Here is a 24,009-nt window from a genome sequence, read left to right on the forward strand (position 1 = left end):
ATAGCTCTTCAGAGAGGGAAGGCTGTACTTAGCAGGTTTCCGGAAGTTGCGGGATGGGCTGTGAAGCGGTCATACCTTGCCGCCTTCAGTCCCTAGTCTCTGGGCCCCCGCCCTCCAGCCGCCTTTGAGTCGTGCCTGGGTCCTCACCCATGCCTCAGAACCGTGAAGAAAGGAAGCTCGCGTGTTTGCTAGAAAACCTAGTTGGGAGTGCGAGGCAGAGAACGTTCAGCACCCTTGTTCCTCCCGAACCCCCGGGACAGAGGCAGGGCTCTGAGGGCAGGGATTCCCCTTCGTCTTGGCCCCACAGCCCAGGCTGGGCACTAAACTCGGGCCGCGGCGGGGCGAGCGAGGCGAGCTTCGGAGGAAGCTGATGCCTGATGATGGCTCAGGTAGACACACCTGCCCCTTCTCGGGGACAGGCGGAAATGAAGTCTTGTTTGTGTTCGTTAAAACTCCTTTCCCCGCTAGGCCTCTTATGGCTTCCCCGGAGGCCACTGGTCTGTTTTCAGACGTTCACGCCTCTGCCCCGCAGGTAACCTGTAACCATTTTGTCTTCTAGTCCAACATGCTCCCCGTGGCTGATGTGTTGAGTCAAGATGAACTGCGCAAAAAGCTATACCAGACGTTTAAGGATCGGGGTATACTGGACACACTCAAGGTATCGGATTTAGGCGTATCTGTGTCATAACTTTTACAAGTGTAACCTGTAACAGGTAGTTAAAATTCAGTCAAGGTTTAGGTTTTAATAATCGTATGATACATAGATTGTAATGGTCAATTACATTTTTATATTCCCGAATAACTCTCTATCCTGAAACATTACAGTCTCTTGAAAACGTTTGAGAAAATGTTGAGTTTGAGTAGTCTTAAAGGAGCATATTCAAATAATTAATTGAATTTGACAGTAAGATAGGAGGAAATGTTTATATAATGAACACAGTAAGATTAGGCTTGTTTTATAAATATGGCTTATAGGTTCCTAAACTAGTAAGTGGATTTGTAAAACAGTTGGATGAAGGACATTGACAGCATATAGAAAATACTAGTGTACTGCTTAATAATAGTTTCGGAAATGAAAAATTTCATCTTTAAACTATATTGAAATGTATGAATATTTAATTTGGGCAGCGAATATCTATTAGTATACTTTATATTTGGATTAACAGCCAGGAGTAGGATTAGCTCAGCGTGTTTTCATTGCAATATGCATTTCAAAAGCATATTTTACATTTAAAATACGTAGATATATCCTGTATATGTATCCTTTTTTAATTTAAATTATATGGTGAGCATTTCCCTGTTTCCTTAAAAGTTTTTTGAAATCTTCATTTTCAGTGGCGACAGGCTTATCTTTGGATATTTTTGTAATGTATATAGCAGTCCCCTGTTGTTGAATATTTTGGTTATATTCTCCAACAGTCCACAGAGGTGTGATGAAGTGGCAGAAATTTTTCCTATACTTAATATCCCAATCGTAAGCTGCTGAAATGGGCTTCTAGGGAAGTGAAGTTACGAGTCTGCAAGCGGATCTGGCTAACCACCCGTTTCATTTGGAAGCTGGGGAAAGAAAGCTTTTTCTAGAACCCACTGGACTGCTTGTCTCACGGGGTAAGACAAAGTGTGCAGGGAAAGGTTCCTAACTTCTGGCCATGGATCTAGAACCATTATGGAAATAGAAGGAAGGTTTCCAATGAATGTGACACATCTGTGTATATCTCTAATGAAACAATCCTGCTGAAATTTCTTTCCCTTGTGTTTGTTTCTTTTTTCTTTTTGTTTTTATTTTGCACTAGACACAACTTCGAAACCAGCTAATTCATGAGTTGATGCACCCTGTATTGAGTGGAGAACTGCAACCTCGGTCCATTTCAGTAGAAGGGAGCTCCCTCTTAATAGGCGCCTCTAACTCTTTAGTGGCAGATCACTTACAAAGATGTGGCTATGAATATTCACTTTCTGTTTTCTTTCCAGAAAGTGGTTTGGCAAAAGAAAAGGTAAAGTCTTTACTTTTCTATTTTTGAATTTTTTATTAACAGGTTCTTCCTCTGCTGACAGTAAAGTGCTGCATGATAGCTAAGTGCTCCTTGACTAGGTCCATTTCTAGTTCCTCTTTGAATTCACGTTGTACCTGCACATAATATATTTGTTATATAATAAGTGGGTACTAAATTTGAAATTAATTTTTTGGCATCTCATTTAGTCTCATGTAAAATAGTGATATATAGAATCTCTAAATGTTCCAGACCTATAATTGATCTATCCTCTATCTTGTCTAATAAGATTCTGCCAATCTGCTGAATGCCTACTGTAAGCTTGGCACTGTGATAGGCACGCTGCAGATGTTTTGTGTGTTACAGATGAGGAACCAGACGCTGGAGAGGTGAATCAGTTTGCCCAAGCTCAAGTAACTTTTAAGGGGCAATACAGGGTGGTAAATCTAGATCTCTAACATGAGCTCTTTTTTCCTGCACTAGTTTCTTCAGATGTTTCTTTTCTTTGTAATTAGATAAGTGAGAAATAAGTAATTTAAAAAATCTGTAAAGTTCTCAAATATTAAAAAGACTTGTTTTATTTTTTACTACTTTTCTAATTATTTTAACTATATTTCTTCACCATTACTGTTGAACATTAGTACTACTTTATTATTTTAAAGGCAGTTACAGCAGACTTTCCCTGTGGATGTGTGCGTGTTTTGTTTTTTTTAAATAGACTTTATTTTTTCAGAGCAGGTTTGGGTTCACAGCAAAGTTAAGTGGGAAGTACAGAGAATTCCCATATGCCTGCTGCCCCTACACACTCACAGCCTCCCTCACTGTCAACATCTTGCATCAAGGTGGTACATTTGCTACAATCTATAAGCCTACCCTGACATGTCATTATCACCCAAAGACCATAGTTTACGGCGAAGGTTGCAGTGAGCCGAGATCATGCCACTGCACTCCAGCCTGGGTGATAGGGCGAGACTGTGTCAAAAATAAAATAAATTTCACTCTTGTTGTTGTTCATATGTTTTTGCTTTCTTTGTGTTTTCTGTAATTATCCAAAAGTTTCATATTCCAAAGTTTTAATGACACAAGAAATACAGTATTTGAGTGAAAACTTAAGTAATTTGCATTTCTTCATAAGCAACCAAATTTTATTTATTGATATTAGGAATTTATTTATTTATTTATTTATTTGAGACAGAGTCTTGTTCTGTCACCCAGGCTAGAGTGCAATGGTGCAATCTTGGCTCACTGCAACTTCTGCCTCCCGGGTTCAAGCTTCCCAAGTAGCTGGGATTACAGGCACCTGCCACCACACCTGGCTAACTCTTGTATTTTTAGTAGAGATGGCGTTTCACCATGTTGGCCAGGCTGGGCTCAAATCCTGACCCCAGGTGATCTGCCTAACCTCCTAAAGAGGCGGGATTACAAGTGTGAGCCGTCGTGCCTGGCCTGGAATTCATTTTTGATACATCATTCTCTAACTTTCTAATCACTTTATACTTTTGCTTATTGTATAATAGTCAATTACATAATTATATAGCAGGAATTAATCTCGTTCATACAACTTAACGGTTTCTACTAATGTAAAATGCCCATGCAGAATATTTTCTTTAAAGGAAAACCAATTGAAAACAAATATCAGTGTTCTCAGAGCAGACATAGTGAATGGTATATACTGTAGTAGAAATATATTTTAATAGCTACCAAAAATGTCTGTTTAACAATATTTTAAGTATAATTATGGTTTTAAGGACAGTAAAAATTTATTTACATTTTTAAACAATGAATACTTTTTAAAAAATTGTAATTGAATGACCCAGGAACTCAGTCATGTATTCATTGGATATTTCAGTGTCATCTGTAAGGCATTAAACATTTCTGTTAGACATATCATCTTTGATGTGAAGTACTTAGAAGTTAATTACATGGTAAAGATAGTTTGTCCTTTTGACCTTGATATGTTTATAGTAACTTATTTAACTGTAAGAAAGAGCTTTAAGTTTGCTTTATTAGCATAGTTATAATCTTATTTAATCGGAAGGATGTTTCTTAATTTCATATTCAGAAACATCCTAATTTATCATTTAAACACTGATATAACAATATGTCTAATTAGTAACCTTTTTTTTTCTCTTAAGGTATTTACTATGCAGGATCTATTACAACTCATTAAAATCAACCCTACTTCCAGTCTCTACAAATCACTGGTACGATGGCTCAGTTTCTATAATCTACTTTGGTTTGTTAATTATAACTGAATAGCTGAATAAAAGTAAAATATTTTCTTTTAACAGGTTTCAGGATCTGATAAAGAAAATCAAAAAGGTAGGAGCCATCATCTTTGTAGAGAACAGCAACATTTTTCTATGTACTTTTTCCTCTAAAAGAATTAAGCTAACTTTTAAGGAGAAGAGTAAAATTTAATTTGATTTAAATTATTTGATTTCTGCAGGTCATTTCCCCTATATTTCCATTTTTGTAATAACTTAGATATTCAAATAAGAAAACTGCAGACAGTATCAAAGGCCCTACAGACAGGCTGAAAGATACTGTTTGTAAAAATACCCACTGTTGGGAACATTTCGGCGGGAAAAAAAAAAAACCTCAAAAAACTAGTAAGTTTTAGGCCAAGTGTCTTTGTATACTAGGTATCCCTCTCAAGTATAATTGATAGGGTATTAGATGTATTAATATTTCCTTAAAGAATGAGAGTTGTATTCAGTAATGTGTTATATGTCTTTTGTTCTTAAGTGTTTATACAGGCCAGGCGCGGTTGCTCACGCCTGTAATCCCAGCACTTTGGGAGGCCGAGGCAGGTGGATCACCTGAGGTCGGGAGTTTGAGACCACCCTGACCAACCTGGAGAAACCCCGTTTCTACTAAAAATACAAAAAAATTAGCCACGTGTGGTGGCACATGGTTGTAATCACAGCTGCTCAGGAGGCTGAGACAGGAGAATTGCTTGAACCTCGAAGGCAGAGGTTGTGGTGAGCTGAAATCATGCCATTACACTCCAGCCTGGGCAACAAGAGCAAAACTCCGTCTCAAAAAACAAACAAACAAAAATGTTTATATATACCTAATAAATTGCCTTAATTTTGGCCTTGATAACAACCTTTCATAGAGTCCATAACTACTGTGGGTTTCAGACCGTTAGTTAGACTTGATGATGGGCTTTGTAGCATGAACATAAGCTGGCAACTTGGCTTTGATGCATAGTTATTCTTTAGGTATTTTAAAATAAGCTGTTAGTAATAGTCCTTTTGTTTTGGTACACCCTTGGATTTTGTCTGTTGCCTGCACTGCTATCATCCCCACAAGGACATTCCTTTATTCTTCTGTTCGTTCGCCAATTCGTGCAGAACTTAATCATGTGAATACTTATTTTTCTGCCAGCCATTAAGTCTGTGACTTAATTGCCAAGTCTCTTGGTAGTAATGTTAGCAGAGGATAAATAAATTGGAACATAAGATATTCTGGGCTGCCCACAAACTAGACCATCCCTACTGAAGTTCAGTATGGTAAATGATCCTATATTCTGTGCTCTAGGAACTGTCCAGTGTAACTCTGTGATTATGGAAATGTCTATATCTATGCTGTTTAATGTGGTAGCTGCTAGCCTCATGTGGCTATTGAGCCTTGAAATGTGGCTAGTGTGACTGAATAACTGAATTTTAAATTTACGTTTAATTAGCTACACATGCATAGTGACTACCATATTAGCATAACTCTGAGGTATATAGCTAGTATCTTTTACTTAACTATTATTTCATGGCTTGAAGGGATATTAAGAAATAATCTGTGGGCCAGGCACGGTGGCTCATGCCTGTAATCCCAGCACTTTGGGAGGGCAAATCTGGCTGATCACTTGAGGTCAGGGGTTCGAGACCAGCCTGGCCAACATGGTGAAACATGTTGAAACACCATCTCTACTAAAATACAAAAATTTTGTATTAGAAATACAAAAATTAGCCAGGCGTGGTGTCGAGTGCCTGTAATCCCAGCTACTTGGGAGGCTGAGGCAGACGAATCGCTTGAACCGGAGAGGTAAAGGTTGCAGTGAGCCAAGATAGCGCCACCACACTCCAGTCTGGGTGACAGAGCTGGACTACATCTCAAAAGAAAAAAAAAATCTATGTAGATACATTATCCTTAAAAACAGTTTTTCCATGGCTGGGCGCAGTGGCTCACGCCTGTAATCCCAGCACTTTGGGAGGCTGAGGTGGGCAGATCACAAGGTCAGGAGAGCAAGGCCATCCTGGCCAACATGGTGAAACCCTGTCTCTACTGAAATACAAAAGTTAGCCAGGCATGGTGGCGTTCACCTGTAGTCCCAGCTATTTGGGAGGCTGAGGCAGGAGAATCGCTTGAACCCTGGGGAGGCGGAGGTTGCAATGAGCTGAGATCATTGCTGTTTAGATCATTGCACCCAACAAGGCTGTTTATAAAGTGAATAAACTTTATAAAGTGAATAAACAGCCTTGTTGGGTGCAAGTGTGCTGAGTCCAAAAAGAGAGTCAGTGAAGGGAGATAGGAGAGGGGCAGCTTTATAGGGCTTGGGTCGGCAGTGGAAAGTTACAATTAAAGGTGGTTATCTATTGTTAGCAGGGGAGGGGGTCCCAAGGTGCATGGTGGAGAGATCATGGGACTCATTGTCCAGAAGAAGAATGTCACAAGGTCGATTGATCAGTTGGAGCAGGGCAAGAACAAGTAATAATGGTGGAATGTCGTAAGGTTGGTCAATCAGTTAAGGAAGGAGCTGTTTCACTTCTGTGTTTTTTCGGCTGGCTCCTGCAGGCCATCTGGACGTATATGTGCAGGTCATGGGGGTTACAATGGCTGAGCTTTGACTCAGAGGCCTGACAATATCCAGAAAATGATGTGCACAAAATTTGGAAGAGGGAAGAAAATTTGGATATTGGCCCTTTGCTTTTTGGAAGTTAAAATTCTTATCTGCAATTGGCAAAAGAATAGACATACACATCAATGGGGACAGAATTAGAAAGTCCAGAAATACATCCACACAAATATAGTCAATTGATTTTTTTTTTAACAAAGATGCAAAGGCAGTTCAATAGAGGAAAGATAGTCTTTTCAACAAGTGGTGCTGTAACAATTGGATATTCATATTCACAAAAGTGAACCTAGACACAGATCTTATACTTTACACAAAAACTAACTCAAAATGAACCATAGACCTAAATGTAAAATGCAAAACTATAAAACTTCCAGATGAGAACAGTAGAAAGTCTGTGTGATCTTGGGTTTCGTGATGAGATGTAACACCAAGAGCAAGATATATGAAAGAAAAAAGTAGATCAGTTAGACTTTATTAAAATTAAAAACATCTCTGTGAAAGATACTGTTCTTTTTGTTTTGTTTTTGAGATTGAGTTTCACTCTGCCGCCCAGGCTGGAGGGCAGTGGTGCGACCTCAGCTCACGGCAGCCTCCGCCTCCTGGGTTCGAGTGATTCTCCTGTCAGCCTCCTGAGTAGCTGGGACTACAGGTGCCTGCCATCACGTCTGGCTAATTTTTTTGTGTTTTTAATAGAGATGGGGTTCATCATGTTGACCAGGCTGGTCTTGATCCCTTGACCTCAGGTGATCCGCCCACCTCAGCCTCCCAGAGTGCTGGGATTACAAGTGTGAGTCACTGCACCCTGCCGAAAGACACTGTTAAGAGAATGAAAAGACCCAATGTCAAAACCCATAGAGCGTTACATCATCAAGAGTGAACCTTAATGTTTGCAAATTTACCTCAGGTGATCCCAGGATGGAATGCAGACAGTGACAAAACAATCTGATCCCCTCCCTGAAGGTGGTGGGGGTGGGGGTGGGGGAAAAGGTGCTGAGCTAACTAATGTTTTTAGTTCCAGGAAACTAAACATTTCTTAAGTAATTTATGCGTGTGGTTTAAGACAAAGTCTCAAACTATTCAGAAGGATATAAAGTGAAAGCAAAGTAGAAGTTTCTGCCCATGTTCTCTAATCTCATGCTCCACTGATAATTAGAATTAACAGTTTCACTCCACTGATAACTAGATTTAAGTTTCTTGTTTATCCTTCTAAAACTGAGGTTAAAATTATGTATTTGTAATTAAAACACAATCAAGATTATATCATAGATACTGTATGCAATTTGCTTTTTTTAATCCACCAGTATATCTTTCTATAGCAGTATAGACTAATTATTTTTAAAGAATGTATTTAACCCCCTATTGATTGAGATTTGGTTGTTTTATTGTTTGCTTTTTGCCATTACAGGTAACCAATGTGCAGACCATTGTGCAGTGTGCACCCTTTGTGCCCTTATAAAAGTATAGCTGTGTAAATTCATAGAAGTGGAATGACTAAAGGGCACATGCATTTCAAATATATATAAGCACTGGCAAATTTCTCTCCCAAGTGAATGAGCATATCTATATATCCACTCCCTTGCCAACATTTAGCATTATACAAGTTTTTTTTTTTTTTTTTTTTTTTTTTGAGACGGAGTCTTGCTCTGTCGCCCGGGCTGGAGTGCAGTGGCCAGATCTCAGCTCATTGCAAGCTCCGCCTCCCGGGTTCACGCCATTCTCCTGCCTCAGCCTCCCGTGTAGCTGGAACTACAGGCGCCCGCCACCACGCCCAGCTAGTTTTTTGTATTTTTTAGTAGAGACGGGGTTTCACCGTGTTAGCCAGGATGGTCTCGATCTCCTGACCTCGTGATCCGCCCATCTCGGCCTCCCAAAGTGCTGGGATTACAGGCTTGAGCCACCGCGCCCGGCCTGCATTATACAAGTTTTAATCTTAGCAGTGTTATAGGGAAAATAGTGGTTTCTCCGTTGTATTAATTTGCATTTATGATTTTGTTCATGTTCAGCATCTAAAAATTTTGTTCTTCTTTGACTATTTTTTTCTACGCACTGTCCACGTTTTTTCCCATTTTTCTGTTTTTTTTTTTTTTTTTTTTTTAACTGATTTGTAAGAGTTCTTCGATGTTATGAAAATGTCATCACTTTAGTCTTGGTTATGCCTCCATATTATTGCAACTATTTTTCCCAGTATGTTATATTTTTATTTTATGCCATATGTAAGCTTTCACTTTTTATGCAGTTAGATTGATAAATATTTCTCCTTATTCCTTCCAGGTTTTGCATCAGGCTTGGGAAGGCTTTTCCTCAAATTTATTGAAAGATATGACTGGGCACGGTGGCTCATGCTTGTGATCCCAGCACTTTGGGAGGCTCAGGCAGGAGGATTGCTTGAGGGCATGAGTTTGAGACTAGCCTGGGCAACATAGTGAGACTCTGTTTATACGAAAAGTAAAATTAGCTGGGTATGGGGGGGTGTGGTGTGTGCCTCTAGTCCCAGCTACTTGGGAGGCTGAAGTAGGAGGATTGCTTGAGCCCAGGAGGTTGAGGCTGCAGTGAGCCATGATTACACCACTGCACTCCAGCCTGCGTGACAGAGCAAGACTCTTGTCTCTAAAAAAAGGAAAGATATATAATGTAAAAAATAGTAATGTCATAAAACTAAGATTGTATAAACAGTGACTGAGCAGTGGTTGAAAGTTGTGAAACAAAACTTATGCATTATGTTTTTTAGGTTTTCTTATGCATTTTTTAAAAGAATTGGCAGAATATCATCAAGCTAAAGAAAGTTGCAATATGGAAACTCAGACAAGTTCGACACTTAGCAGAGATTCTCTGGGTAATTACAGCCTTTCTTAATTTCAGTTCTGCTGTTTTCATTTTGAATGAAGGAAATTATCTGATTTATGATATTGTGTGATTGCTGCTTGAACTGGAGGGATGCAACCTGCAGGCAACAAGGGAATTCATTTCTTCTGGAATCATCATGGGGGATCAGGAAGTGCTCTCCAGGGTCATTCCCTAGCCTCATAAATGCCAGGGCTACATTGGCCAAATCATGCAGGCATTCAAAGGCCCATATTCTTCCTTGTTGAGTTTGACTTCTCTTAACTGGGAGGTTCTTCCTTGTGTCTTGTCTAACTTTACAGCCACCCAGTTAGAAGATTAAACTACTTGCTTTGCAAAGAACTAAAGAAGTCACTGGCTCATCACTTCATTTTATAGTTGAGGAAACCGAGGTCCTCAGAGGAAGAGCAACTTGGAAACACTCAGGCTGCATCAGAACTAATAGTGGAGTCCAAGTTCTCCTGTCCATGATCTAGAGCTTTTTGTACTATCCAGCTGGTCTACAATACCATCCTGTCCATCAGTTTTGTGCTCAGTAGAGATGGGAAACAGCTGTTTAAAATGATATGCTTAATGGATTTCTTGGCCCTTCCTTACTCTTAAATAGTAACAGTAGCTTATAAGAAGATAAGTTCATAGTTCATAAAATGTATTAGATGACTATGCCTTTCATCAGGTGTAGGTTTAATTCAATTAGAAACATACTACTTGCTAATTATCAAGCAGTGTTGTTCAGTGGTGTGAACCACATATGTAATTTTAAATTTTCTGGCAGCCACATTGAAAAAAGTAAAAAGAAACAGGTGAAATTTGTTTTAATAATATTAACCCAATACATCCAAAATATTATTTTAACATGTATTCAATATAAAAAATACTAATGAGATATTTCACATTTAGTTTTTGCACTAAGCCTTTGAAATCTCGTGTGTTTTTTACATTTAAAGCACATCTCAGTTCAATTTGGTCACATTTGAAGTGTCAATGGCCCCGCGTGGCTGGAGAGTCCTGTATTGGACAGCATTTGGAAAATATAGAAAAGTAGATGGAAAAACATGTCTAAAGTCATCCCTACCAGAGATAAACACTATCAGTGTTTTAATCTACTTCTGCCAACCTTTTTCGATCTGTGCATACTTTTTTGGTGGGCATTATACATGGTTGAGATTGTACTGTGGGTTGAGATTTGCACTTTGCTGTGTGGTTGATTCTGATCCATAGTTTGTTTGAGGGCCGTGGACTAAGGGAAGAAAGAGTCAGCAGACCTCACTTTAATCCTGGTTATGCTGTTATGTAGTCACTTACTAAGCTGTATTGGCATTTGTTCTTTATCTGTAAAGGGGAGGCGTTGATGTACATGATCTTTGATTCTTTTTAAAGTTATTGTTTTGAATGTGTAAGTCAGCTTTAACTGAAGTCCAATAAAGAGCTCTCTGTCTTAGCACTTAGAGAGTAGGAAAAGACTCCAGTGTTTTCTGACTTAAACTGTACTCTTGGCTTTCTTTGTCCTCTAACATTTTATGATGAACATTTTCAAACATACAGAAAAGTTGATACAATTTTAGTGAACACTTGTATATCCACCACCTAGATTCCACTATTATGCTTGTATTATACGCGCTTCATCATTTTTATCTGTCCATCCATTCATCGACTTTCCTTTTTTTGTATTTCAAAGTAAGTTGCAGACATCCCTACACTTTCACCTAAGTATGCTCTTTTGAACCAGAGGTCTGGCATCTTACACACCTGACCATGTTTCTATGTCCTAATTTGATGTGTTATTTTTTAATAGCTGAGAAGCTTCAGCTTATTGATGATCAGTTTGCAGATGCTTACCCTCAGCGTATCAAGTTCGAATCTTTAGAAATAAAGCTAAATGAATATAAGAGAGAAATAGAAGAGCAACTTCGGGCAGAAATGTGTCAAAAGGTAAGCTTTATCTTGTTACCGTTAATAAGAGTGATGTTTTTGCTTGTCTTCTAAAGTCTTAACCTTAGGTATATGGGAAAATATCTAGAACTTTTAATAGTGAATGGGATACTATACTGTTGTGCACATATTTTTTTATTTCTGATGACATTTGTTTATGCCTGTTGAGTGAATCCCACAAATACAGTGAATGAAATAAAACTAAAGATGAAATAAATATATTTGGGCAGAGCATTATGTTAAACCTAGATGTAAAGAGAGAACTTGTTCCTTTTTTTAATAGTATAATAGTATTTTTAATTTTTTGTGATCAATTTGCAGTTGAAGTTTTTTAAAGATACTGAGATAGCAAAAATTAAAATGGAAGCGAAAAAAAAGTATGAGAAGGAATTAGCCATGTTCCAGAACGATTTTGAGAAAGCCTGTCAAGCAAAATCTGAAGCCCTCATTCTTCGGGAAAAGAGTACCCTTGAAAGAATTCAAAAGCACCAAGAGGTGGTATTTACAAATATTTTATGTGTGGCTATTTCCTGCAGCTATTAGTAGGTTGGCTCAAGATCCAGGAACAGGATGGTACAATTGATGGAACAAGGCCCCAGAAGAGCAATAGGGACTGGGGCTAAGAGTGCAAACAGAAGGATGGGCCTTGAAAAGGATACACAAATTTGCTTCCTCTGAGACTGGTGGAAAGGGAAGAACTGTGGAGGTGAACAATCAAGTTGGGATTATGAGAAACATACCCTAAATAAGCTCCATCTCCTCAGGCAGATTAGAGGGTTAGATCTCGGGTTTTAGGAGCAGATTGGAGGTGCAGAGTAGCTCCTGTGGATGAGGGAAGAACAGCCCTTTAAAGCAGAGAGGACTCATCACCTGTATTGAGGGCTCAGCTGTGGTTGGGGGAGCCTGGAATTGAGAGAGATCAACCCATGTGCTTGTAGGTGAGTTTTCTGTTCTAGTTCTGGGGAGGATTTGTAAGTATCTCTTTCTGCCCCTTTCAGTGAGGGTGGAAAAATGGAGATGCTTTGGAAGTGGAGCTTTTCAGAGCCTAATTTATTTGACTAGAGAAAGGCAGCCTATTTAATTGAAGATTCTGGGGCTCTCTTGGGTAGTGAAGGGAAGCAGAGGAGAGGGCAGGTGGCTTCTGGGGGAAAGGGAGGATTGAGTGGCAGTGTCAGTGATCAAGGACTCGATCTAGAGAGACTGGTAGTTGGAAGAATAAGGATGGTCCAAGAATATAGAATTGCAGGATGAGGTTTCAGGTGGAGACTAGAAACCAAATGCAGTATGCTGCCATTGGAGAGAGCCATGGAAATGAGCAAGGATGAAGGTCCCCGGGGTAAAGGAGTCACCAGGGCCACAAGGGTCATCCATGTGACCATTTGATCTTGTCACCCCAGAAAGTAACTGGACAGGAGACGGAGAGGGTGAAGAGTGGGAGGGAGTCCATGTTGGCAAGCGGGATTGGATCTACTCCTTTAAGATCATATTCCTTTCCCAAGGGCGTGTCTTAGACCAAACTAGATTTACCGCACTATTTCCAACATACATCCAGAACTACTGCTGTCAGATGTTGAAAGTAGGAGTGCTTCCCCCTAGTGTCCACTCTTGCTTGGGGCTTCTCAATAAGACCTGGTTGTATAATGCTAAGGGCACCCCCTCTAAAATTTTGTATAGCATTTCTGGGAATTGGGCTTGCTTCAGCTATAAAAATGAATGTTGGAAGCACATATCTTTGAGATGATTAGATTGTGTTTAGACTAATAACTCCATCTTCAAGATAGGTGACTGACTAGATCCCTGTTTGTTTAACTCTGATTATCTGAAAGCTTTGAAGAAGATTGTCATCCTCATTAAAAGCACCATATCTTTATTCCCTCACCTGGACTGTCCATCCCCTTCTTTCCCTGACAAAACCATACTGTCTTTCAAGACCCAGCTTGGATGTCACCTGGGTAATGCCTTCCCTGACTCCCACTGAGCGACTCATTTAGGCCTTGTTCCTGCATCACTCTCTATGTACTTCAGTTACAAAATCATCACATCTTAGTGTGATTGTTTCTCACTCCTTGACTAAATTGTGAGGTCTTTAGAGATGAGGACTGTATCTGTCTACCTTTTTATATCCAGTTTCCAGTATGCTGCTTGACATGTCGTGGGTAGTTAGTAAATTCTTTCTCTGTGAACACACAAATGGAAGGATGGCCCGTTCTTTTAGGAGTTCATATGAGCTTGCTAACTCTGAGTCAGAATGACCCATGAACTGAAACATTCAGACAGCACCACCACTAAAAACTATGGGGGTTCGATTCTTTTGTAGTTTTGTTGCTGAATGTACATTTTGTTTAATTTTTCTTCCTGGGGAACATGCCAAAATTTAGGTAAGGGCTCCAGGTTTGGTGGCTCATGCTTGTAGTCCCAGCACTTTGGGAGGCCAAGGCAAAGCATATCACTTGAGCCCAGAAGTTCAAGACCAGCCTGGGCAGCATGGCAAAACCCCATCTCTACAAAAATACAAAACATCAGCCCGACTTGGTGGTATGTACCTGTAGTGCCTGCAGCTACTCAGTAGGCTGAGGTGGGAGGAACCCTTGAGCTTGGGAGGCAGAGGTTGCAGTGAGCCAGGATCACCCCACTGCACTCCAGCCTGTGCAACAGAGACCCTGTCTCAAAAAAATTTTTTTTTTTTAGATAATGGACTGAGAGATGTTAAAGAACTAAATAGCATAAATTACACATGGCATGTTAGGACTATAGGGTAATGGTAGTTTAACAGTCATTGGGGGAGTAAATTTTTATGCAGCTAGAATAAGCAAAAAGCATACCTTGAGTTGGAATCTCTTGAAGGTGAAATTGTTATCCTAAATGTCTGTACTTTGCTTTTTGGAATTTAGGAAGCAGTATATTCATTCAAATCTGTTTTGCTTTCATTAGCTTGCTTGCTAAAAATTAATGCTTTTCTATACAGATTGAAACAAAAGAAATTTATGCTCAAAGGCAGCTTTTACTAAAAGATATGGATTTGCTAAGAGGAAGAGAAGCAGAGCTGAAGCAAAGAGTTGAAGCTTTTGAATTGTAAGTAATGCATGTTCATTTTGGATATTCAGAGTGATGAGATTAAAAAGAATTATTAAATATATGTCTAAATAGTCTAATGTTCATTGCCAAGTAGAGTTCTTGTTTGTGAAGGGGATATCACCTAGCATTAGAAGGTACAAATTAAGAGGAACAAACACTAGGGTTTTGCTTTTGAAATATTAAACATTAAGATGAAAAGACCAATGAGATGCTATCATCAGGCTACAGTAAGACCAGATAGATAATTTGGAGGAGCTGTTAATACTGGAACAGATCGTATGTTTTGCAGTTACATTCAGTCCCTCAGATCTGATAGTTCCATGTGCGTATGTATAGTAACTGAATTCCATATATCCAGGCCTACAGCTTTTACCAGCTGTGTGCTCAGAAAAGGAAGTATGGTGGTCCGACTTGACTTGAATTTGGTGAAACTATTTCTTTGTGTTATTCACTTTTTCTGAGTGCTCACAAATGTTTCATCCCTCAGATCTTACCTGGGATTGGCAGCAAGCTCACCTGTCCATAGTTTGTGCAGTAAGCCTTCTTTTCCTTTGGGAATCTGCTATTGACACCCATAGATACTCCAGGAATCTTAGTTCGTTAAATAATTTGTCTCCATCTTCATTAATGTTTTTTTCTCACTTCTATAGGCTTCATTTGTTTAATTTCAACTCTCTGTCTACCTTACTCTCTTTTTGGCAATAATGAAAAGGCAGATTGATCAAGAGAGAGAAATAAGCACAAAATTGGGGCAGAGAAAGTTCATCATACCTTTACCTCCATTTTCTCTACTCTTGTTCCCTCCTTCTTAGCGTATAAACTAAATAAATGCAGTTTACCTCTCCACGACTTTCCAGGTTACCAGCAGAGGGAGCTAATACCTAGAGCCTTTACCTGTTCTTGGACTAGTCAGCATTTTGTAGCACTTCTCAGGATGACTGGATCTCACTACCTGCGAACCTACCTCCCTGGCTGGCTAAGGAGTTGGTACTATGGTTGATTTAAAGTCTCACTATGAAGACCATTCTATTCTTCAGTATTTGGAAGCCCTGATTGATCCATCTATCTTTTGCCCTCTCTTTTGGTACTTCTTTCAGTATTCAATCAATAGGTTTTTTTGTTTGTTTTGTTTTGTTTTTAAGACACAGGGTCTGTCTGTATTGCCCAGGCTGGTCTCAAACACTTGGGATCAAGTGATCCTCCTGCCTCAGCCTTCTGAAAAACTGGGATTATAGGTGCGGGCCACCACACTTGGCTAAAGCTGATTGGTCATTAAATGACAAAAACAAATATTCTATCTTGAATATATATGGACTAATTAATTAAATCCCACAGTTAGAAACAGTATTATAGATTCAAGCACATAAGTACACTTACTTGTTACTTTGTAACTAATAATATTCTTTCATCCCAGGATTGATTTTGGCCGTTTATCACCTATAACCATTGTTTAAGTGTTTATCTTCTGTGAGAAACCACTTCCCTCTTGAGACTCTCCCACTCCCCTCAGCACAAAGCCATAGTCAGTTCTGCTAGTTTCAATACGCTGTAACTAGGTCAGTTCATAAAATACACTGAGGACTTCTGGCTCTTTCTTTCTACTTCCCAATAGTGATATCATGTAGCAGTTTTAGTCTGTTGAACTAGACACATGTGATATTTTTCCTAAATTTGTTAGCTCCGCTATGGTAGTTTATTTACTTTTTATATTTTTGCTAATTTCAGGAACCAGAAGCTCCAGGAAGAAAAACATAAAAGCATAACTGAGGCACTTAGGAGACGGGAGCAGAATATAAAGAATTTTGAGGAGACCTATGACCGAAAGCTCAAGAATGAACTTCTAAAGTAATTGTTAAGCATTTTTAAATAACTGATATGTTTAAATTAAGTTGGTAGAAACAAAAACTGACGAAGTAGTCTGTAACTTAGGCAAACTTTAGTGTTTGGAAAAAAAAATACATAGTTTTATCAATACAGTCAATCCTTTCCTGCATTTAAGTTAGGATAGTTTTTAAAATATAAGAGCCAGGTGTGGTGGCTCACGCCTGTAATCCCAGCACTCTGGGAGGCTGAGGTGGGCGGATCACCTGAGGTCAGGAGTTCAAGACCAGCCTGGCCAACATGATGAAACCCCCATCTCTACTAAAAACACAAAAATTAGCCGGGTGTGGTGGTGAGTGCTTGTAATCCCAGCTACTGGGGATTCACTTGAACCCAGGAGGCAGAGGTTGCAGTGAGCTGAAATTGTGCTACTGCACTGTACTAGCCTGGGTAACAGCAAGAATCCATCTCAAAAAAAAAAAAAAAAAACCTATAGAGATGCACATCCTCTGTGCTTCTTATGGCTTCTCTAGCATTTATTGCGGGCTGTGATTTGCTTTTAATTTTCAGTACACCTTGTGACTTGCTCAGCTTGCATAGTTGATAAGCTGTAAAATTGGAATTATAACCACTTTTAATTATCTTTTTCTCTGCCTCACTCATACAGCCCCAAGGATGGGGGTATCTAACCATATATAAATTACACTAATGGTCATAGTATTTGTCAGTGAACATGTGCCTCGTATTTCTTCAAGATTCATCAAAGCCAGAATCAAAAGAGCTAAAATTAACTATGTGAGGCAAAAAGTGATACAGAGAAAGGAAAATATGGACAACTATGGTTACTTTGGCTTTTCTGTAGTCTGAGTTTTGTGTATCAGTGAATAACATCTCAGTGCTACGATATTATGCCCGTGTGGTAACATTTCTCTTCAGTGTGTGGGAAAGCATGTGGCACATAAAAAGTACTTAGTTGATATTTACTGTAAATGTGTCGTGAGGAAATGATTCAGCTCAGGTGGTCTGGGCATTTCTTATTTGGCCTCTTTTATTCCCTTCCTCAATTTGTCATTGATATTCCATTACATAGTATTGCAAAGGTTTCTTGAGGTTATCCTTTAAACAAATTCTATTTTTTAAAAATATGGCAGCTTTTTTATCTATTGATTTTGAAATGATGTATTTTACCCACACCTTCTATGTCAGTTTCTATACTAAAATAGCTAAAATGGAAGTGTCTGTAGTTGCTGAATTTTTAGGAATAAATGAATTAAAGTATGTGTGTTAATTTTACATAGTTAGGGAGCTAGTGAACTGTTTGGTATCATTGTGACAGCTTCCACAGGCTGCATGGTGTTTGTCTGGCTTTGGGAATCCTCATATGACTTTGGCAGGTGTTGGAGTTTGGAGGCTCTTCACCACAGGAGTGCTTCTGTTTCCTTTTGGAACCAAAAGGGCAGATGGTAACAGCTGGGAAAGGGAAGTGAAACGGTGAAAATGTGCCTTTTGGTATTGCTAATCCGGGTATAATGCCCTTGGCGGTTGGCTCTCAGGACTGCACTTAGTCCCTGAGCACAAAAGGTCTTACCTTGGTTGGGGGTGGGCAGATGGTACAGGTGGATTGGAAGTGACTGTCTGATTATCATTTGGGATTGAGTCTGTTGTGTGCTGTGTAAATTTAATTTACCCCTTTGCTCTTTGTGTCGGTTGAGACCAACTGAAAAGTGATTGTTTTCAGTAAATAACCTTATGATAATACGACCCTTCATCTTGTGTGATTGAGTTTTGGGACCCAGTTTATAGGATCAAGGAAGGGTTTTACTGGGCATTTTATGTTCAGAGGTCATATCCCTGGCTTTAGTATTGAGGACTTTGAAGTTTACACATTGTCATGTTCAGCGCCCTCAGGTGCTCCTGTGCCATAGATAAGTTCCTGCACTGATAACAGTCTTTCCAGAAAAATGACTGAGGAGCTCATATTTAGTCATTCTGATTCTCAGGTATCAACTTGAACTGAAGGATGACTACATCATTAGAACTAATCGACTGATTGAAGATGAAAGGAAGAATAAAGGTGATGTGTAGGGGGGAAATAAGCTGTATTTTTCAGTTCTGCTGTAGGTTATTAGCTTCCCAAGTTGGGCCTGTTCCATATTCTAAAAAATATAGCTTACACTTCATTGTTTCTACAAAATATACATTTTTGTAATTTTAATTTTATAAATTAAAAAAAAAAATTGTCTTCACTGCCTTTTGAGAAACCTTCATGTTTAATAATTTGTATATTCACAAAGGCCAGTGATTTATCATGGATATTTTATCCAACTTTATTTCATATATTTTGATAAATCTGCAATTGTCAGGAAAGTAGCAGCAACTTACTGCCATCAAGTACGTATTACTCCTAACCATGAGAGACTTTATTTTTCACTTACGGAAAACTTCAACTTCTCTGTCCCCTGTGACCTAGTTTCTTATTTCTTTTGCTTCTAATGTATTTTTATGCTTTACGGTATTTTTACTTGATGTATAACCTTCTGAACTCTTGTGTACATTGGCCTGAGACTATGGAAGTTGAATAATTTTTCAATCTTCAGATGTTTTACATTTCAATGTATTTCTAGGAAATTGCTGCAACAAGAAGTTGAAGTTTTGGTGGAAATTTCAAGAAGATTCTTGGGAGTAAACCAGGGTTGGGTAGTTGATGTTGACCCAGATACCCGATGTGTGGCTACTGTCTTTTTTTTGTTTGTTTTAGAGATGGAGTCTTGCTCTGTTGCCCAGGCTGGAGTACAGTGGCACAATCTCGGCTCACTGCAGCCTCCGCCTCCTGGGTTCAAGTGATTCTTGTGCCTCAGCCTCCCAAGTAGCTGGGACTACAGGTGTGCGCCACCATGCCCTGCTAAATTTTGTAGAGACAGAGTTTCACCTTGTTGGCCAGGCTGGTCTCGAACTCCCGACCTCAGGTGATCTGCCTGCCTTGGTCTCTCAAAGTGCTGGTATTACAGGCATGAGCCATTGTGCCCAGCCTCTTTTACTAGCTTGTGGAGACTAATACCTCTTTTATGAATTAGTACCATTATGTATATAACAAATTATGGTTTGATGATATACCTACATAGACTTGTGTTAGATGAAGTGAAAACTACAAAATACTAACTACAATATAGTAACAGACAGATCTTTGTCTTCAAGGAAGTTAAGAGCTGTGGGTATTAGGGCTCTGTGCTTTGAGCAGATGGTATAACTCTGGTTAGCATGTGTAGCAAGTGGAATTTCACCACATACATGACGGTTATAGCTTCACATCACCTGTTGGGTAATAGGGTTTATTTCTTACTTGCCCCCTACCTCTGCTATTTGGATTGTGAAATAGTGGTCATTAGGTCTGACATACTGGCCATAAATATTAAATGGCTTTTGTATTCACTAGGAAAACATTATGGTGTTTAATTGGTGGGCTCTTTTTTCAGAAAAAGCTGTTCATTTGCAAGAGGAGCTCACAGCTATTAATTCAAAAAAGGAGGAACTCAATCAATCTGTAAATCGTGTGAAAGAACTTGAGGTAATTGTTAAGCATATTGGTTTTTGAAATAGATTTTAAGCAATATATGAAATTTTAGTCATACATAATTTATCCTAAGTCATCCTCTTGAGGTGTTTCGACTGCCATTTATATGGCTAAGAAGGTGATGGCTGAAGTTAATTCAACAGTTCTTAATTTCAATCAGTGTCACATAGGAAAGCGTAGATAGAGCTTTGGGTCCTGGAGTCCTGCTTAAATCCTGTCTGTGTCTCTAACTGATTGTGTGTCACTAGGGAAGTTCTGTGACTGCAGGTTCCTGAGCTGTAAACTAAGATGTTTTCCACATTATAGGGTTGTTGAGGGAATTCAGTAAGCTAACTTACGTGCCTAGTTCATAGCGGGTGGCCATTACTGTTAGTTTCTACATCAGCCTGTTCTCTCCTTCCATCAGCAGCAGGTAAAAAAGTTCCTGTCATTACATTGTTATCTTACAGATTAAAACAAAATGAGGTGCATTTTTCACATATCATTGCTTCTTTACTTTTCTATTCATTCATGTGCTTGCTGTCTGAAGGATGAAGCTGGAACTTTAGGTACTTACAACATATTTTGTATATAAAATTTATTTTAGCAACTTTGACTTATGTGAGAACTTTGTAGGCTTTTGTACTCAAATATGGTATATATTATACTAAGAAAAGGGAAGCACTTCACAACATGTTACAGAATCTTTCTTTCTTTCTAGACAGAGTCTTGTTCTTTCGCCCAGGCTGGAGTGCAGTGGTGTGATCTTGGCTCACTGCAACCAACTTCCACCTCCCAGGTTCAAGTGATTCTCATGTCTCAGCCTCCTGAGTAGCTGGGATTACAGCCATGTGCCACCACGCCCAGCTAATTTTTGTATTTTTAGTAGAGATGGGGTTTCGCCATGTTGCCCAGGGTGGTCTCCTGAGCTCAAGCAATCCTCTTGCCTCAGCCTCCCAAAGTGCTACGATTACAGGCGTGAACCACCATGCCCAGCCATTTTTATCTTACCTTTTCATATTTAAAAAATATATATTGCTATGATGGGTAATTGTTGTTGGGTTCTTGGTTGCCTCTGGAAAATGGGATGATAATCTTAGAAGGACTTGCTTCATGGGATGGTGACCTATAAAACTTCTGCCTCAACTGTAGGGCAGAAGATAATTTTCGTTATTGTAGTTAGAGTCTTACTGCAGAGAGTCAGACTTCTGTCCAGTGACCTTAATTAAATTGTGACACCATGCTTAAAGGAGCCTGCCAGCTTTTACTTTTGCAGTACTGTAAAGTCATTATTCAAATGTAAATTTTCCTTTTTGAATTTTAGCTTGAATTAGAGTCTGTCAAAGCACAGTCTTTGGCAATAACAAAACAAAACCATATGCTGAATGAAAAGGTTAAAGAGATGAGTGATTATTCACTACTAAAAGAAGAGAAACTGGAGCTTCTGGCACAAAATAAATTACTTAAACAACAACTGGAAGAGAGTAGAAATGAAAACTTGCGTCTCCTAAACCGTATGTATTTTTCTTTTTTTCTGACTTGCATGTTTTAGTAACTTGTATTAGGTCAGTATTATAAAACTATGCTTTGTACTTGTATAAGGTAGGGGGGCTTAAATTGGGAAGATTTATAAAATTAAGATTCTTGGATTAAATTAAGATTCTTGGATTAAATTTTATAAATTTAATTCTTGGATTAAATTAAATTTATAAAATTAAGATTCTTGGATTAAACTCTGCAAACCTGCTTTAGGTGGTATCAAGGCTTCCCTTGCCCTCTCACTGGTGGCCAGTGGGGACACCAGCCTCTACATACAGTAGCTCTAGGCTGGCCACTGCCTCATGGCCAAGTGAGGTCATAGTGCCTGTGATGACCTCTTCCGGGTGCTCTGCACCACCTCCCTCTCTCCAGTGCTGAGAATTTCTCCCTCCCCTGATTCTCAAGGCCCAAGGAGCGCTAACAGTGTGGCTCTGTTACTAGCCCAGGGAACTCCACCATCCTTTGTGCATACCCTGAATAAGTCAACCTTTATTAAAGGGTTCTTAGATGACCTTGACTGTGACAGCCATCTGCCTTCTGCTTGGATCCCAACTGCTGCTGTCAGATGCCCAGATCATATTGGATCCCAGGGCTGTCATCAACAGTTAGACCAGAGAGAGAGCTCCTTCTGTGCATGGTAGAGGAGAGAGACAGGCTTTCAGGTTAATTTGAGGATTTGAAAGAGTTCTTTTACTTGGAGTAGGGCTCCAAGGGTAATAAAGTTTGCATTAACATGCACTAAATTCTTTTGTTGTGAAATTTGAGAGTCAGGATTGCTCTGAGCTCATTTAATAGACTTATTATCATATTTATTGCGTGAGTACAAAGCAAAGGAACACTTTAAAACCCCTTTAACAGTTTTTGTTAAGTGAAATAACTTAAGGTTGATAATGACTAGGATTTTTTTTACCTTGTTAGGCCTAGCTCGGCCAGCTCCTGAACTTGCAGTCTTTCAGAAAGAACTACGGAAAGCTGAAAAGGCTATAGTGGTTGAGCATGAGGAGTTCGAAAGCCGCAGGCAAGCTCTGCATAAACAACTGCAAGATGAAGTGAGTATTGCTCTTCTTCAGTTCTAGTGTGATGCCAGTACACTTCATAGATATGTAAACTTGGCACAAGTCATACTAGTGTAAATCAGATTTATTTTAACATCAAACATTACTCTCCCAAATATGCTAAAGGTATCCTTTCTCATCTGAGAAAATTTTGCAGTGATAATATGACTTTATATTCGTAGTAGTAATAAAATGGAGAAGAAAGCAAATTCACCTAAATATAAAATTTTCTGAGTGCCTGATGGTACCCACTGTTATCTCTCGATTCTCACCCTGAGAAGTATTACAAACATTCACTGTGTCTTCTGATTTCTGCCTGCATGCCCTAGAGTTCTTTGATATGACTGAAAAAGATGGTGAAAAACTTGTTTGTTCTGCTTGTGTTTTTTTTTTAATAGGGACCCTCTTGTTTACTGTCATAAAGCTTCTTGAAATTGGCAGAACAAAAAGAGTACAAACATGATAAGAGAATTTTTCCTTTTGAAGCAAGCTGTGATTTGTTTTACATGGATTTCTTTTCCTATTCTGAATCTTTTCAGATTGAGCATTCTGCACAGCTGAAGGCCCAGATTCTGGGTTACAAAGCTTCTGTAAAGAGGTTAACTACTCAGGTTGCCGATTTAAAATTGCAACTGAAACAAACTCAGACAGGTTAGAGACATTTTAACCCATAAATATTTTTGTGTGTATAAAGCTTCTGGTGTCTGTGAAAATGTAATGATCATAATTTATTGAATATTAATTATTGTGTTAGAGGAAAAGCCATAGAAATATGTGTCATCTTAGAAGTAAAACTCCCTATCCATTTTGGTAATACCATCTGGATCATCAGCAAAAGTGATTTGCTTCATAGGTGCCTCATGGCTTGGGAGAGTCTCATGCCCCAATAGGAAAGGCATGGTGGTGACATAGAAGTCCCCACATTCATTCTAGGATTTCCTTTTTTATTTGTAACCCCAATGTTAACACCAATTCAGTAGTTTTACGGATTCCTTGATAGATATATAAATATACAGGACAAGCAGGGTGGTTTAGCAAAAAGAATATTGCCCTCAGAATCAGAGAACTGTTCTTCTTTTGGACCCCAGTTTTGAAGTTGTTTGACCTTGGGCATGTTACTTTAACTTCCTTGGGCCTCAATCTCCTCATTTGTAATGGGGATAATAATACCTACTGAGCCATGATGAAAAAGATGAAATGGGTTTCAGTCCAGTACCTGGGACATAAAAGACACTCAGGAAATGGTTATTGGTATCATTTTATTATTGTGTCTTCACTGTGGATGCATCTCTGCCCCTTCCTACTTCGTAAGAAGGATATTGAAGTTTAGATACTTTCTTCTTCAGTTGC

The 24,009-nt window shown here is 39.1% G+C and overlaps 1 protein-coding gene across 4 annotated transcripts in view; it reads left to right on the forward strand.

Moving 5' to 3' along the window:
* Window positions 1–8: 8 nt before the first annotated feature.
* OFD1 (OFD1 centriole and centriolar satellite protein) overlaps window positions 9–24,009 on the forward strand; it is a 34,137-nt gene continuing 10,136 nt past the window's right edge. Inside the window, exons 1-15 of one of the 4 annotated variants that reach the window (XM_050777215.1) lie at window positions 9–389; window positions 560–658; window positions 1,794–1,994; window positions 4,127–4,195; window positions 4,283–4,313; window positions 9,575–9,679; window positions 11,483–11,619; window positions 11,941–12,114; window positions 14,585–14,691; window positions 16,420–16,539; window positions 18,516–18,589; window positions 19,989–20,080; window positions 21,390–21,579; window positions 22,523–22,653; window positions 23,199–23,310. In XM_050777215.1, coding sequence (XP_050633172.1) covers window positions 378–389; window positions 560–658; window positions 1,794–1,994; window positions 4,127–4,195; window positions 4,283–4,313; window positions 9,575–9,679; window positions 11,483–11,619; window positions 11,941–12,114; window positions 14,585–14,691; window positions 16,420–16,539; window positions 18,516–18,589; window positions 19,989–20,080; window positions 21,390–21,579; window positions 22,523–22,653; window positions 23,199–23,310 — 1,654 coding nt within the window. In that variant the 5' untranslated portion in view covers window positions 9–377. Of the gene's footprint in view, window positions 390–559; window positions 659–1,419; window positions 1,609–1,793; window positions 1,995–4,126; window positions 4,196–4,282; window positions 4,314–9,574; window positions 9,680–11,482; window positions 11,620–11,940; window positions 12,115–14,584; window positions 14,692–16,419; window positions 16,540–18,515; window positions 18,590–19,988; window positions 20,081–21,389; window positions 21,580–22,522; window positions 22,654–23,198; window positions 23,311–24,009 lie in introns of those variants that run through there. The other 3 variants (XM_050777216.1, XM_050777218.1, XM_050777217.1) reach the window with 3 other exon arrangements.

This window comes from Macaca thibetana, chromosome X, assembly GCF_024542745.1.
Source record: "Macaca thibetana thibetana isolate TM-01 chromosome X, ASM2454274v1, whole genome shotgun sequence".
NCBI classification, from domain to species: domain Eukaryota; kingdom Metazoa; phylum Chordata; class Mammalia; order Primates; family Cercopithecidae; genus Macaca; species Macaca thibetana.